Below are 14,916 nucleotides of genomic sequence, written 5' to 3'. Positions count from 1 at the left end.
CATTTACATACCCTCTAATAACATTACTGTATAGCCCTCACTCATACTCAGATTTTAGAGTATCTTGCAGCATATCCTTGCTTGGATGTGCATAAGCCTTGCACAATCTATTACCTAACTCCTGTAGCTTATGTCCAAAAACTCGGACAGATTCACCACATTGTTGATATAGGTTATGCATTTCTTTTAGAATTACATTAGTAGTTTCTCATGTTCTATATGCTTCCATTAACTTACGCACTAGATATTGATAGTCTGTTGTTTCACGCCATTCACAATAAGCCTAATGTAACATTTAGCTTCTCCTGCTGTTCTTAAACGTAATATATCAGCTTTCTGGGTGTCAGTCCAGCCCAATATTCTAGCTGCTTCGTCTGAGGCGTCGATAAAGCTTTCAACATCCTCATTTGTGCTACTGTGATACAGCGGTATGGCACTTGTTAAGTGTGTTGCACTGCATAGCCCTATTTGTGCAGGTTGCTCCGCTGCAGCTTCATGGTTAGCGTCACCCCTTATACCACCTCTAGAGCATGCACCACCCTCATCTGTAGTCATATCTACACTAGCAGTAGCCATAACTACTTCTTTCTAACTTACACTACTTATAGTACTTTGGCTGACTTTCTTACTTTTTCCGTCTTTCTTTATTCTAACTAACCTGTCATTAGCTACTCCAAAAATCCTCGAGACTGCGCCAGCTGCACAGAGTAGTGCTCTGGTGGGCTTAATTGTTGGAGTTTCAATTAAAACTACTCGTTACACCAAATTTATTTATAGAAGAAGTTATACAAGGATTTGTCGTGAAGAGTGGAGCCACAAGTCGCTAACTAGAGGTAGTTTACAGTTAGACTAAAAGAATAGTCTCAGGCCAATGGTGAACACTTAGAATAACATTTATTTAACATTTAACAACTTCTCAAAACATTACACACACTGAACATTAGTTATATTGGATTACTACTTATATACTTGTATTAAATACTTTTATTTAGTTACATTTACTATCTTCTATAATTCTACACTAGCTGATTAAGAGAGAGAGATTATACCTACGGTAGAGTTGGGTTGTTGGAATTCTTAGCCACATTAGTCATCTTTATTGTCAGCTTTTCAGAGCCTGAAAGATTACTCTCTGAATTCCGGAGAATACTCCGATTTTTCAGCCTCTTACATTTGTTTTTAAACTAACTTTTCTTGGTATCATCTCGACCTACTAAATAGGACACAGCATCACCCACAAGTAGTCCTTGGCTCCTATTGGATACTTGAGGGGAATTCCCGGGCTAAACCATAACCAGAACTCTCAAGTAATTGGTTATAGATAAGTGGTGTTAGTTGGCCACCTATTCACTTGTACTGCTACACCCATGTACTGTAACTGATATTACCTCAAAGTGTTGATATGATTCACTAAAACCAAACTTTTCTGTAGCTTTCCTAGTTTTAAGGGGTTGAGGTCAGTGATCCATCAACCTGTCACAGGTACTTGTGCACTCATCTTGTTTCTAGGCAATGTTTCTTATGTAACTATGCTTCTGACCTTGGTTAGTAGTTCCCAAGCTCATTTCACAAGCTTATTTCGTAATATGTCTTGTTGCTTGTTTCTAGGCAACACTTATTGCATAATTAGGCTCCTGATCTTGTTTACTAGTTCTCAAGCTTATTTCATAACACAGGCATCTTCTTGTCACCTCTTTTTTATATATCTTTGGTTAATTATTTATACTAAGAACTTTTAAGTGTTATTCTATGCATTCTCAACTTAATAAAACCCTGAAGCAATTTTAAAATTTCTTCAAAAATTTCAAGTTGCTTCACCTTCTATCTAGCACAGTAAGTTAATAACCGGGTTTTACATATTTTCATATATCAAAATCAAAGTGGAAAATAAAACCTTGCTACCAGAAAAAATTTCGGTTGTGATTGTATGCCCTTGCACCTTTTTAGCATCTTTGAAGTATGCATTAATTATTTTGGTCACGCATGCATACCTGCATACCAGTTATGTAAACCCCTGGTTACAACCGATGGTGTTATAATTAGGCAGTACTGTAGTTCTAGGAGCGTATGTGCTAGAGAATAACCGCTATGAGAATTATCCGTGTTCAGGACATGACTAGTGTTTACCTTGCTTTCCATGAGATGCAGAACAACATTCCTAGAATGCCCGTTTTCCTATATCATCCAATGCCCTGCAGTATACACGAGTTTTCACAAACAAACTAAAGGGATCTGTCAGGTGATTTAGTTTTATCCCATATCTGAATCTTTTTGTTCTTTATATATACAAGGCAACCTCTCCATAATACCGTACTCATCAAGGGAGATCCCATTATAAGTTATCCATTCTTGAATTGAAAATATCAAGGAGTGACTTTATTTTGTAAAGCCTGTCAGTAGGTGGGTCATCATCAGTCTTAAGGTTTCTGGCAAAGTAGGAAATGATTTCTGCTCGTGTTTGATGAAAAGCATTGCATATTGAATAGGCTATCAGTTTTCCAATAATGTTGATATTGTGGCATTTTAATATGTCCCATGTGAAGTAACAACCCAAAAACAACTTTCAGCTCATCAACAGTAATATCATTCCATGAATTTTCATAGACTCCACAGGGAAATAACTCCTCACCATGCATATTTGTTTCAATCATTAAAAGTTTGTAAAACTCCTCATTAGCAAACAGAAAAAAACTGAATGGAGGTTTGTTACCTGGAATGTCAACTTTTAACTTTGGAGTACCGGTTGTAATTTTGTCATCGTCGTTGAATTGTCATTCCATGTAGCCATACCAGCATCAGTAGGCCTGCTACCATCACTAGGCCTAGCAATAATATTAGAGTAAGTGTCATCATTTTCAGTAAATGATTCATTCAATACATTGAAGGAATGTGATACTCATTAACAATGCCACTTTCATTACTGCTGTCACTTTCTTCAATTGGAAAATACTTTTTCTTTTTCAGATAAAGATGAACTCTCCAAATTGTCTAATAAATCTGATGATTTTTCACCATCAGTTTCTTTGGGATTTTGAACTCTTTCTTAGCATGAACTTTGAAGGAGTACTGTTGTTATCCATTTTATAAAAACCAACCAGAGAACATAAATAGAATTTACCAGCAAGCAAAATTTCTACAAGAGGAGACCCTAGTGCGAGTGCTGTCACTTCTACCACATACATGCTAACTCCAATAAAATGTACTTGCCCTAATGTATATTTTAGTTGACACACTTATGCAGCAGCACTGGCTAACATGCCCTTGGATACATGTGCATGTCCTGTAGCAGTGAATGTGTTAATATAATAAACTTTGAGACAAACTTCACAATGCATTTTCTTTAATGCAGTCTTTAAAACTCATTTATGAACTTTATGTCAAGCAAGACACAAGTTGAATATTAACACTACATTAAACACAATTGTGTAGAACAGTAGTTAATCATTTCGTAACCAGAAAAATGTATAAACAGATAGCATGTTATATCAGTTAATTATATCTAGGCTATATAAGTCATTAATTATTTACACATGTGCACAATCATACAGAACATTAAAAAAACAGAGAAAAATAAATATAAGTCTTAGAAGTTCAGAGGAAAGAATTGTTAGAAATGTATATAATCAGTAATTGAGACAACAGAATTAAAACGTGTGCATTAATGTTTTCATCTTTTTCTTAAAGGTAAAAAAATTACTTATTACATATTATAATTGGATAAGGTGTATTTTTTGTTCAATTGCACTGTCATTGATCACTGAACTTCACATTGATCATTTATGAAGTGTGTTTATAACATCTTTTAGAAAGTAAAATGGAGAAAACAATGTTCTTACACAGTATAAAAAATTGAAAAACTTGGTAAAAGTTTCAGTTACTCAGATAGTTGATATTATAGGACTTTTTTAATCTCACATTCACAGATAATGTATTATCTTACATAGCCTATGTATAAACATTGGAATAAAAAGGTTTTAAAAGGCTATTTTTTATATGTATTTGTGCACTTCTTAGTTTGTGTAGGAGGATTAAAATGACTAACACCATGTATAGGTTTTTTTTTTAAGTTTTCATTGGAATGCATAAAAAAGTTTTGGAGCAGAGTATAATTTTTCACACGAGATCAGTATATAACATTGAACCGTGAAATGATGAATTAAGTTTTAAAAAAGTTATTTTACTGTAAATTTCATCTTCTAAGGAACAAAATAGAAATGTTATTAATTAAGAGCCTTATATAAAAACGTTTTGTTGTTGTTTCAAGCTGAGATATGTAGGTGTATGTGTATATATAAACTCTAAGAGATGTACTAGTGAGAGTTGGTTATAACATTGTAATACTTGTGCCTTTAATTGCCCTGTAAATATATTATGAATAACGTTATTGAGCAAAATCACATTCGAATGTAAAGACTTTAAATAATGAAAGTTGATACATGGTTTTTATTACATTGTTGTAATCCCCCTGTATAGGTTAATAACTAGTTAAGATGGGAATACCTTAATTTTCAGTACTTGATACTGGATTTTGGAGTTATGTTTTCAGAAGAAATGAGTGTACATATAATTATTTGGAGATGAAAATATAATTTTTACTTCTTATTTAATAATTCAAGCACGGGCTATTGTGATGAACTCTGAGTTGAATGTATTCTTCTTTATGAATAGTTCTGTTTTTGTAACTAGTTTTTATTTGTCCTATCACTGTTCAGTTATTAACTCTTGTTTACAAACAAGTTGTTGTTGGAATTTCATAAAATAAACTGATCAAGAATTAATTTGTTCATTAATTTCTCTTTGACTATACTCATGTCTATCTGCTGTTTTAACATTGAGAAACAGTAATATTAGTTTTTAAAATGGATTAAATTATTGTGCTTGTTTAAGTTATATAAAGTTCTTTGACCTTTCCAGTTCAAAACTTAATCCATAGAGAACATAGAAATGTTTATAAAGACACATTAACCATATGGTTAAATAAAAAAAATATTTTTGGCAATTACCTTTAGCTTACAAGTTCAAAAGATAACTGTCTGTGAAGGTTTAAGGGAACAGAAATACAATTATAGACAGTGTTTTTGTATTGAATACTACCAGTGTCAACAAGAGACGTTGCACATTAGAACTAATAGCTAGATGTTGTGTTAATAGTTTATTATCTTAGGATTGGCAATATGATGGAAATAGTCATAGGACAAGAAAGAATATTTACACAAGATTGGGGCTAATGGTGACCTGTGATCTTTGTTTAAATGTGATGTGCCTATGGTAATCTAGTACAATTGGTGGGGTCTATAAATACTAGACAAGTATAGAATTAGCTCAAACAGTTTTGTTATTTTAAAAAGGTATATTTTTCCATCATGTTTCCTGAACTTTCTGAGTATATTTCAACAAAATTTTGGTACATTGTCATAAATTATCAAAAATATTTATAGATTTATTATAGGTAGTTTCAATACTGTTATTTGAATCCTCATTTTCTTTTTGGATTCTTGAAGTTTGTTGTTTATTTCTTAATATGTTCAAAATAGTCATTTCTTGTTTTGATTTTAATGCAGTATTTTATGAAATTTAAAAGGAACAGCAAACTAGGTAACCTCAAATTTTAGGTTGATACGAAAACATTATAAAATATATGATAATTCGTGCTAACAAAGAAAATAATGTTATATTTTATTTAAAAAATTTAAGTATAAAGTATTTGAATACAGACACTTGTGGAGTTGAGATGCTACGTTGTAGATATATTTTTCTTGCTCATCATCAAGTTTTATCCAGCATGTGGAAATATATTTCCATGTTGGAATGAGTTGAAAACAACTGCTTAAAAGTAGACGTTCTGAAAGTACCAGGAGGATATGGCAACTGTTCTTCATACTGAAGATAATTTATGAAGTTTATTTTATTATCCTAGTGTGAAAAGCTAATTTTTTGAGCCAACAATTTCTAAACTTGATTTTTTTTTAATACAATTAATATTAATTAGTTGAAGGTAACCCTTGTTGTTTTCTATTTCTTCTTAAACTGGTTCTCCTAGTCATTCTGTTAACTCACGATTCATTATTAAGTTGTTTAGTTAAGGTGTAACAGTGGATGATTATTGTTAATATTTTAAGCTCATTTGTTGTACAGTAAGTGTTGACTTCAGTGAAGCCATGGTCCCAATGCTGTAGATGCTGTACTGCTGTTGCTACACATCATGATGCTTTTCTGTATGTTCTAAAAAGGAGATGTATGAAATAAAGTAATTTTTCATACCATATATTTTCAGTTTGTATTTTTTTTTTTCTTTTGCCAGTGAAAACTAATGAATGTGTAAATTGTTTATCTAGTACTGTTTATTTTATATCAATGTGAAAACTGAAGTATGATAAAGGATAGCAAGTAGTCATACATATATACATCTAGGAAATGGAATATCTGGGATCACTGATTAAATTTAAAGGAATTAGTGCTTATTCAATGTAGAGCAAAATCTTCTGTTTACTGGCTTCAATATTTGCTTCATACACCTTAGTTAATGAACATAAATGTATGGAGCCATATGAAATTATGTAAACAGTAAAAATTTTCTTGCCTAAAACTGTTATGATACTTTTAACCCTGTGTGCAATAATTAAAGTCACCTCACTCTCCTGAAACTTATGAACAGAAATTACACTGGTTAAATGGGTATGCATGATTTCAATGTTGGTAGTTCCTTACACTAGTGTAAAAAAAGATTCTTTTTAAACTACAGGTTTGTTGTTGCTTCAGAAAAGTGGTTGAGTCCAACACAAATATACAGTATTGATAGAATGTTGCTGGGTTATCGAACTTACTATTAACAGGATAATGAGTTGAATTTAGTACATTCTTAACATCTGCAATAGTTTGAGTGGTGTTATTATGTGCATCTTTACATGTTATTGCCCCTGTGGTAGAGATGGTGAGCCCAGTTTGAATCTGTATGAAACCACAAAATATTCCCTCCCACCCCCAACTTTAAGCTGCAGGTGCATTATAAGACTGAAAGTCAATCCCATAGCATGCTGCTGATTGGCTGCTTTCCCTGTGGTCAGTAGTTCATAATTAGGGATGGTGGCAGGCAGCCTTCATAGCTTTTCTGTAAATATAAATGTAAGTTTAAGAAATATTTTGAACCTTGTTTTATTTATGAACCCCGTAATTCACTTTATGCATCATCTTCCTTAAAACCTCCAGTGGCACAGCAATAAATCTGTGGACTTGTAATGCTAAAACCAGGTTTTGATACTTGTAATGGGTAAAGCACAGATAGCCCATTGTGTAGCTTTGTGCTTAACTACAAATAAACGAACAAATTTTTCTCTAGTAACTGTAACAATGGAGTAACTAGGTCAATGAGGATGTTAAAAATATAACAAAGTCAGTCACGATGCATGTTAAATGTACAGAATGCCAGGATGTTTCTCCACAACGTGTGTAATCGATGAAGTAAGTACTTAATGGGCTGGATGTGACTTATTATTTAGTATGCCAGACTCTGGGTGTCCAAGGTTTGAATCATGATATGCATTTTTAACTGAGGGAGCATTTATCCATGGCAGTCAATCCTGTTATTTAGTAAAGAGTAACCTAGTAAGCGGTGGGTGCTACTGAATAGTACCCCCCACCCCAACTTGGCCAGCAGCGCTAAATTTGAGACAGCCACTGCTAAAACTTTTTAAATGGTTTCATCCTAGCTGTTTAACCCATGTGCTGCATAAGGTGCAGTTAAAATTGAAAATACTGAGTATCAAGAGAGTTTCGTTTATAATAAAGTCATTGCGTTGTATATAAAGAAATTTGCAACATATTTGACGCTGCTATATCAAATTGTTGGCCGCTTTGGCTTAGCAGTAAGGCTGCAGGCTTATGACAAAAAATCAGGTTTCGATATACAGGATGGGCAGAGCAGAGATTGCCCATTGTGTAGCAACGACAACAAAATAAATTAAACTATTATAATGGTGTATTAAAGATTTTTTTATTTTAAAATTTTATTGTGGAATAGTTACATCAAACAAGAATCACTAAGGAATTTTGTATAATTGTGAGTTATTAATTCTCATCTTGGCGTATATATGCAGCATATATTAATGCAATTTTCGATTAAATAATTTGTAAAGAGACCAACAGGTAGCAGCACAGCGTAATGCGAGTTCGCTATGGAGGAAAGCCCTCTATTAAATATCCAACTATAAAATTATTTTTCTCTCAACTCGCTAGTAATGGAAGTATCAAAACGGGTGGCGATAAATAATATGACCCGTATGTGTATGGTTTTGAATTAGTCTTTATTTTACCATAAGTAACATTTATTCATATGGATCATGATAAATGAATAAAACTTATATCAAAGCGTAAATTTACTCAAGAGGCCTAATCTATATAAATATAATAGTACTGTCATTGTATGTCCATGTAACTACTTCGCAGGAAGTTCATTAGGTCCATGCGGGGGTACATATAGATTTTCAGTTTTGTCGTTTTTTTCAATTACTTCGCCCCCTGTAAATAGATATTCACCAACTTTTGTATGGAGGTTCATTGGGTCCGTGGAGAAATACATACAAATTTTCAGTTTTGCGGTTTTTATGGGTTTTTTTGCGTTTTTTTACCACTACTTTGGCATGAAGGTTTGTTGAATCCAAGCGAAGATATATACAATTTTGAGGTTTCACATTTTGTGTTTTGCAGTTTTTTTTATTAATCATGAATTTACACAACTTCCATCCAGGGGACGGGTACTACAGCTAGTTATTAATAGAATTTTAAACTAATCATCATGTGAGTGTGTACAAACAGGAAAATCTACATGTCAAAACTAATGGTCTTTGCTTGTACAAGATTATATTCATATATGTGCAATAGTTAAATTGTAGTAAAAGTTTGAAAAAATAATGTTTCACAAAATTTAAAAATTCACTATTGAGGAAAATGTTATACTCAAAATATAAGTTGTAGAAAATATTATTCAGTCTGTTATTCAGCTTTAATAAGGACAAGATAATCATCGTAATTATTTAATCCGTATACAAAGTTTATAAGTAACAAAAAAGTCTATAAAATGCAAATTTGAGATTTTAAAAGTAAAAAATACTAATTTTATAATTGAAATATATCGTATTTTATTGAAACACAACACTATATTTTAAGGAGTAAAACAAGACCTAGTGAATTGAGAATTTCATTAGTTTGTAGAAAATTCAGATTAGATCGCGATTCTTCTACTTCTTTCTAATAAATATTTAATTCAAATATTTAAAATACATTCACCAGATGGCGATAAACTTGTTTTACTCTGGTCAACACAAGCCCGCGAATTTTTCTGCAATAAGTGACAAGAAACTTCATTGCAGAATTATACAGTAGTGTCTTCTCGTGTATTACTTATTTACTTGACATAATTATTCGTGACCATTCATTTCATTCCAAATTTTATTTTGATTAATAGGTTTGAGAAAAGGTGTGCATTTATAAAACATTTGGAAATTTATTTGTTGTTATTGAAGTTCAATAATATTTTCAGTTTGATTACATAAGTTTCATATTTGTATGCATTAGTTTTCTTTTTATAAAATAATATTCAAGAAATGGTTTTTATTTATTTAAGGGACGATATACAATGTATTAGTAGCATCTATTACATTAGAAGTATGTAATAACAGTCAAGCATTGGAATCTTATCGATGTTTTTAAAATTGATAAAAGCATAACTATGTTATGTAATGAAGTAGGACATAATTTTGCTGTACTAACCTTTCATAAATGAATATTTAAAATAATTTGTATAAATTATCTTTCAATTTCCTAAAATTCTTATTATTCGTCAAATTATAATAATACTAAATTGTAACAAGTTTCAGTATAAGTATTTATAATATTTCCATCCATATTTATACACATTTTATAGCAATCAAATCGGTTTTGACTATGAAATGCTTGAAATTTTTTTGCCTAATGGATAGAGGGCTCGACTCGCAATTTGTGGGTCGCGGGCTCGAATCCTATCACTTAACATATTCGACCCTTTTCTGTCTAAGGGCGTTATAATGTGACTATCAATTCTAAATTAAGAACGACGAGTACAGATAGCCGTGGAGCAGCTTTATGTGTGCTAATGCAGTAGAGTATTCATATCCATTTTGTGCTAATATTCTTAAATGTATCTTGTTTCTTTGAATAAGCCTTAATATTAAGAGAGCTTTTTCTGTTGTTCATTACTTTTATTTCTTAATAATAATAATGAAAAATTTAGCAGTTATTTGCTTGTGATACTAAATTTGTATATCACAGTACCATCGGAAATCTTGTAATATAAGCAAAGAGGATAGGGTGAAATACATTTTGATGTTATTTAAAAAATCATAAAACAGGAGTTTGTCATTAAACTTAATGAGAATAAACAATATTACGTATATAAGTTTTATCAAAATCGGATTTTTAAATATTTTTTGCAAAATAATTGTTTTATTGTATTTTACTCGTATACAGTCAATTACAAAGTGTCTGTTACCCACACGAATAATTGTGACCTTTGACCCTTATTATCTTTTAACTCATTTCCGAAGAACGCCGAAGGACATGTGACGTCACATGTAAAAGAGGAGGAAGACAGAAGTCTCAGAAAATGGCGTTTTGTTGGAGTGTGAGTGATCGGACGTAACCAAGTGGGGCCACACTCTGGTTTGTCATTCATGAAAAACGTACTTTGTGGATTACCACTGTTATCAGTTAGGTAATATAATGGCAGCAAATATGTATCGGGTTGGAGGTAAGTTTTTTGTTTTTTTTTATCTTAAGTTATCTTCGTTTGTTCTACTTTTAACGTTAGTTGATACTGACACGACACGTTTAGGAGACAAGCTACCGGCCGATGGCCGAACTGCGGTTCATGCTTTAGCTTTAGGCCTATCGAACCTTTCGGCGCGATAGAGTTGCTATTGCCTAGAGATCCAATTTTCTCTTTTACGTCTCATGTTTTATTTGCTAAGTAATATGCTTGTATTATTCACTGTCACTTTTTATCTTATTAAATTTATATTTTTGTTATTTTAATCATGTGACTGCTTGCAACGCTTTGCACTGTACTTATCGGTTTGTTTTTAATTTAAGTTTAGATAACCGCTAGGTTTAAAATAAACCTGAATATGATCGTATCATAATTATCATAATATTTACCGTATTACTCACACTGCAAGTATTCTAAATTATTTTAGTATTTTAAAATACTTTATACAGTTGCTAATAAAATGTGCAAATTCGTATAAATTCATTTTCCGTGTTGGTTTAATTTGTGCGCTTCAAACAAAGAAATGCGTTTGTCTTCGCAGATTATGTCTATTTTGAAACCTCATCCACTACACCGTATCAAATCCGACGAATTGAAGAACTCATTAAGGTAAGTGAGCGTGGTATAATATTTTCAGGTTCTAATGATTTATTTCGTTTGGTACTTTAGCGAATGTTTTGAAACGATTCTTAATTAAACAAACGTATGGTGCCTCCCCGCTGGCAACATGTTGTATTTGTTCTTCTACTGTCTGTCTATCCGGTCGTCAAAGGACAGCCCGCCGCCACAATAATGATGTAGATTCACGCGGTTTGGAAAAGATCCAGGCCGGTACAACTGTGTTTTTATTTTCTGTTCTCTCAAAATTACTATATAATTAGGCCTAAGAAATATGTTTAAAGGTAGTATCTAATTCTGAAATAAAGTGTTACTTGTAGTATATAAATATCGATACTAGTTAATTATATGAAATCAATAAGTTTTTTTTTTTTTTTTTTAAGACTCCAAACGGAAATGTGGAAGCTAAAGTGATGTGTTTTTATAGAAGGAAAGACATTTCTAGTTCTTTGGTTCTGATGGCTGATAAGCACCAAAGTAAGTGTGTATAATTAACATATTTCAAATATCATGGTAATAATAAACCACTTAAAAAATTATTATATTATCCTTCTTTGGTTTGGGTCTCTGACCTAGATCTCTTTTAGTTTTATAGTTTGCTGTCCATTTTACTATAATAAAATGTGTTGTTTTTATTTGGTGTTCCTAAGTAAACTAAACATTTACAAGTATGTATATATAGGATTAGATTGTGTAATTATTTTTATCAGTTATAGTATTTTCTATTGCACTTTTTTTACATAAGCTACACATTAATGAAGCTGGTTATTTATCTTAAGTTAGGTAATAAACCTTTGGTAAATGGGTGACTTGTAGAGCTATTATGAATTATTGTAAATATTTTTAACATGACAACTGTATAACACATCAAAACTGTATTTATTTAAAACCAGTTTATTTCATTATGAAACCATTGGTAAAGATATTTTTCTTCCTATTTTTTTAACAACTGTTTTTTAAAAAGAAGTGTTTTTGCTAGAAAAAAATTAAAATCATAAAATAAAAAAATTATAAAGTCTGAATCATAGTGGAAGGTTCTAACTATTCTAAGCACTGGGTGGGCTAAGCTCAGGAGTAAACATACCAGATTTATTAAGCTGAGAGTTCATGGTTTGTATTCTGTTGCTGCATTATGAGAGTGACAGTCAAATCCCACTATTCAATTAGAATATCCCAAGAGTTGGTAGTGAGTGCTGTTGACTAGCTGTCTTTCCTCTAGTCTATCAGTTCAAAACTAGAGATAACTAGTAGAGCTGAGCAATTAGTCGAGTATGCTTATCAATTAATTGTCTGGCTCATTAATCAGTTATTCTCACATTGAGTCATGACAGTAATCATTTAAGTAGAACAACCTTGAATTAATCAGAAATAATAATGAGAAATCATAATGGCAATATTTTGATTACTTTGATAGCTGGAATAATAAACACTGTTTTTGATTAGTTGATTATTTTTCTGACATTAATCATTGTAATTGATGCTCATGGGTATTCATGTTAATCACCCGGCTCTAATGGCTAGCACAGATAGTGTTTATGTAGCTTTGTATTAATATCCAAAACAAAAGCCTGTGCCTCTTAGTTTTTTAAAGAATGGAAGTATACAGAAAGATTTATTATTGCATCAATGATAATTTTTCAGTAGAAACAGTTAGATCTTATGTGGTATAACACTTAAGATATTTAATTAATTATTATTTGGGTTGTTTATTTGAATATATAGTGGTTGTCCTATAGTTGCTGCACTTGTAAATATTGATAGTAACAATGTGAGGGCAATTTTATTTATTGGTTACTAAGTGTTAAGAATATCTTGTCAACTTTTACTGAATTTTTATACATGATCTCTGGGTAGAGAATTGAGAAAATGTTCTAGTAACTTAATATGAGAGATCTATTGTTTTTACCGTGGTGTCTTTTTTTTCTTGTGTACAGATTAATGGACACTATCTAGAAAATGAAGTGAATTAAAACAGTTTATTGTTTTGTTGTCTTTAAATAAGACATATTATTTCAGTGAATACAAGTATCAAAATCTTAAAACTGATAGTTTTCAGTTATAAAATTGTGTTTGGATATACTTCTTTCAAGGTTTTGATGGACAGAAATTTTGTATAATTGCTACATATGACTAAGGATAGTGTCCCTGTGTCCTTTATAGTGTGGACAAGTTTGTATATGCTGTTTATTAAGAGTTGAATTGGCTATGATGACAAAACTGTGTTTAGTTGTAGGCTCCTATTGACTTGGTGCATAGTTGTTTAAATCAAAAGAATATCCATTTGATGGTATTCAAACCCACAAAACTTGAAAACAAACATTTTGATACATTTTTCAACTGAAATGGTGTTTGATTTTCAATTGAAGCTTTAAAAAATGACAGACTTTTTAATAAAGTTCAAAACTAGTTTTTTTAAATCCTGTATGATGATATCTTAATCCATGGTACATGGGAAACACATAAAGTTAAAAGTTAATGTCTAAGTGATGGTAGTGATCAGATAAATATTTAATTAGATTTATTTCAAACACACTTATTAAACATTCCATTATTAGTTTGATTGTTTGCACCCCTAATAATAACATCTTACATTGTTTGAATGTGGTGCAGTAAATATTGAAACTTTTGGCTGTTTTTATTTACAGGAGTGTCATTTATAGATAGGAAGAGTAAAAATTTTATAACTTATGGAATGTGTAATGTTCATAACTTTGAAATTTTTGTGTAACTCATTTGATAATTATAGAAAGCATTATTTTGAGGTTGTATATTTCCTCAACACCTATTTGTGATGTTAGGAAAATACACAAGTTAAAAAAAAATCATTAAAGACAAAAGAACGAAACCCTATAACCTCAGCATTTTTTAAAAGTGGACTTTTCTTCATTGTGAACAAACTGGAAACTCTTACCCTTAACATCTATATTATTATTTTTGTTAATTGAATTTTTTTACCCACGTAGTCGGACTAAGCCATTTATTTACAAGATGTATTAATTGCATGTAATAGGTCGGTATGGACTGATGGCAGTGAATTTGGAGCAAGTTAACACAGAAGATGTTAGGAGGTTTTGACCTTATAGCTCTTGAAATATTTTGTATTAGCTCATGACTAATATGCACAAATAAAAAATTTAATACATCTGGGATGATGGTAGCATCTCATTGGGAGAAATAGTTTAACAGATTAATCTTTTGTTTTGTTTTACTTGTGCTGTAACTAAGAGGTGTTCAATATTTAAAAAACTTGCTGTTAAAACTGCTGAATTTTAACAGTTTTGGAATAGTTTTGTATGATTTGTCAAGTTGTGTATAGTTAACAAAATAGGGAAACTTTATGGTACAAATATGTTTTCCAGTGTAAAACGTGAAGTCAGTGTTATCTGTAAATTTGGAACAGTGTCACATATATTATTGTCTCCCTCACAAATTACATTTGTATGCCACTCCTTAATTTCTGGGCCAATCATCCTGAAACAATATTTGGTCCAATATGCCTA

General features: G+C 31.4%; 2 protein-coding genes across 4 annotated transcripts in view; both read left to right on the top strand.

Moving 5' to 3' along the window:
* Positions 1-10,649, top strand: part of LOC106464591 — a 59,622-nt gene extending 48,973 nt beyond the window's left edge. Inside the window, exon 13 of the transcript XR_002611786.1 lies at positions 10,578-10,649. The gene's annotated coding sequence lies outside the window, so the exon portion shown is untranslated. The remainder of the gene's footprint in view (positions 1-10,577) is intronic.
* LOC106464590 (metastasis-associated protein MTA3-like) overlaps positions 10,614-14,916 on the top strand; it is a 48,600-nt gene continuing 44,297 nt past the window's right edge. For 2 of the 3 annotated variants that reach the window (XM_022392329.1, XM_022392328.1), the window contains exons 1-3: positions 10,629-10,780; positions 11,340-11,407; positions 11,800-11,893. In XM_022392329.1, coding sequence (XP_022248037.1) covers positions 10,753-10,780; positions 11,340-11,407; positions 11,800-11,893 — 190 coding nt within the window. In that variant the 5' untranslated portion in view covers positions 10,629-10,752. Of the gene's footprint in view, positions 10,781-11,339; positions 11,408-11,799; positions 11,894-14,916 lie in introns of all 3 variants that reach the window. The other variant, XM_013924744.2, reaches the window with a different exon arrangement.

This window comes from Limulus polyphemus, unplaced genomic scaffold (assembly GCF_000517525.1).
Source record: "Limulus polyphemus unplaced genomic scaffold, Limulus_polyphemus-2.1.2 Scaffold1696, whole genome shotgun sequence".
Lineage (NCBI taxonomy): Eukaryota > Metazoa > Arthropoda > Merostomata > Xiphosura > Limulidae > Limulus > Limulus polyphemus.
The sequence above is the reverse complement of the archived record's forward strand: the minus strand, read 5'-3'. Positions and strand labels throughout refer to the sequence as shown.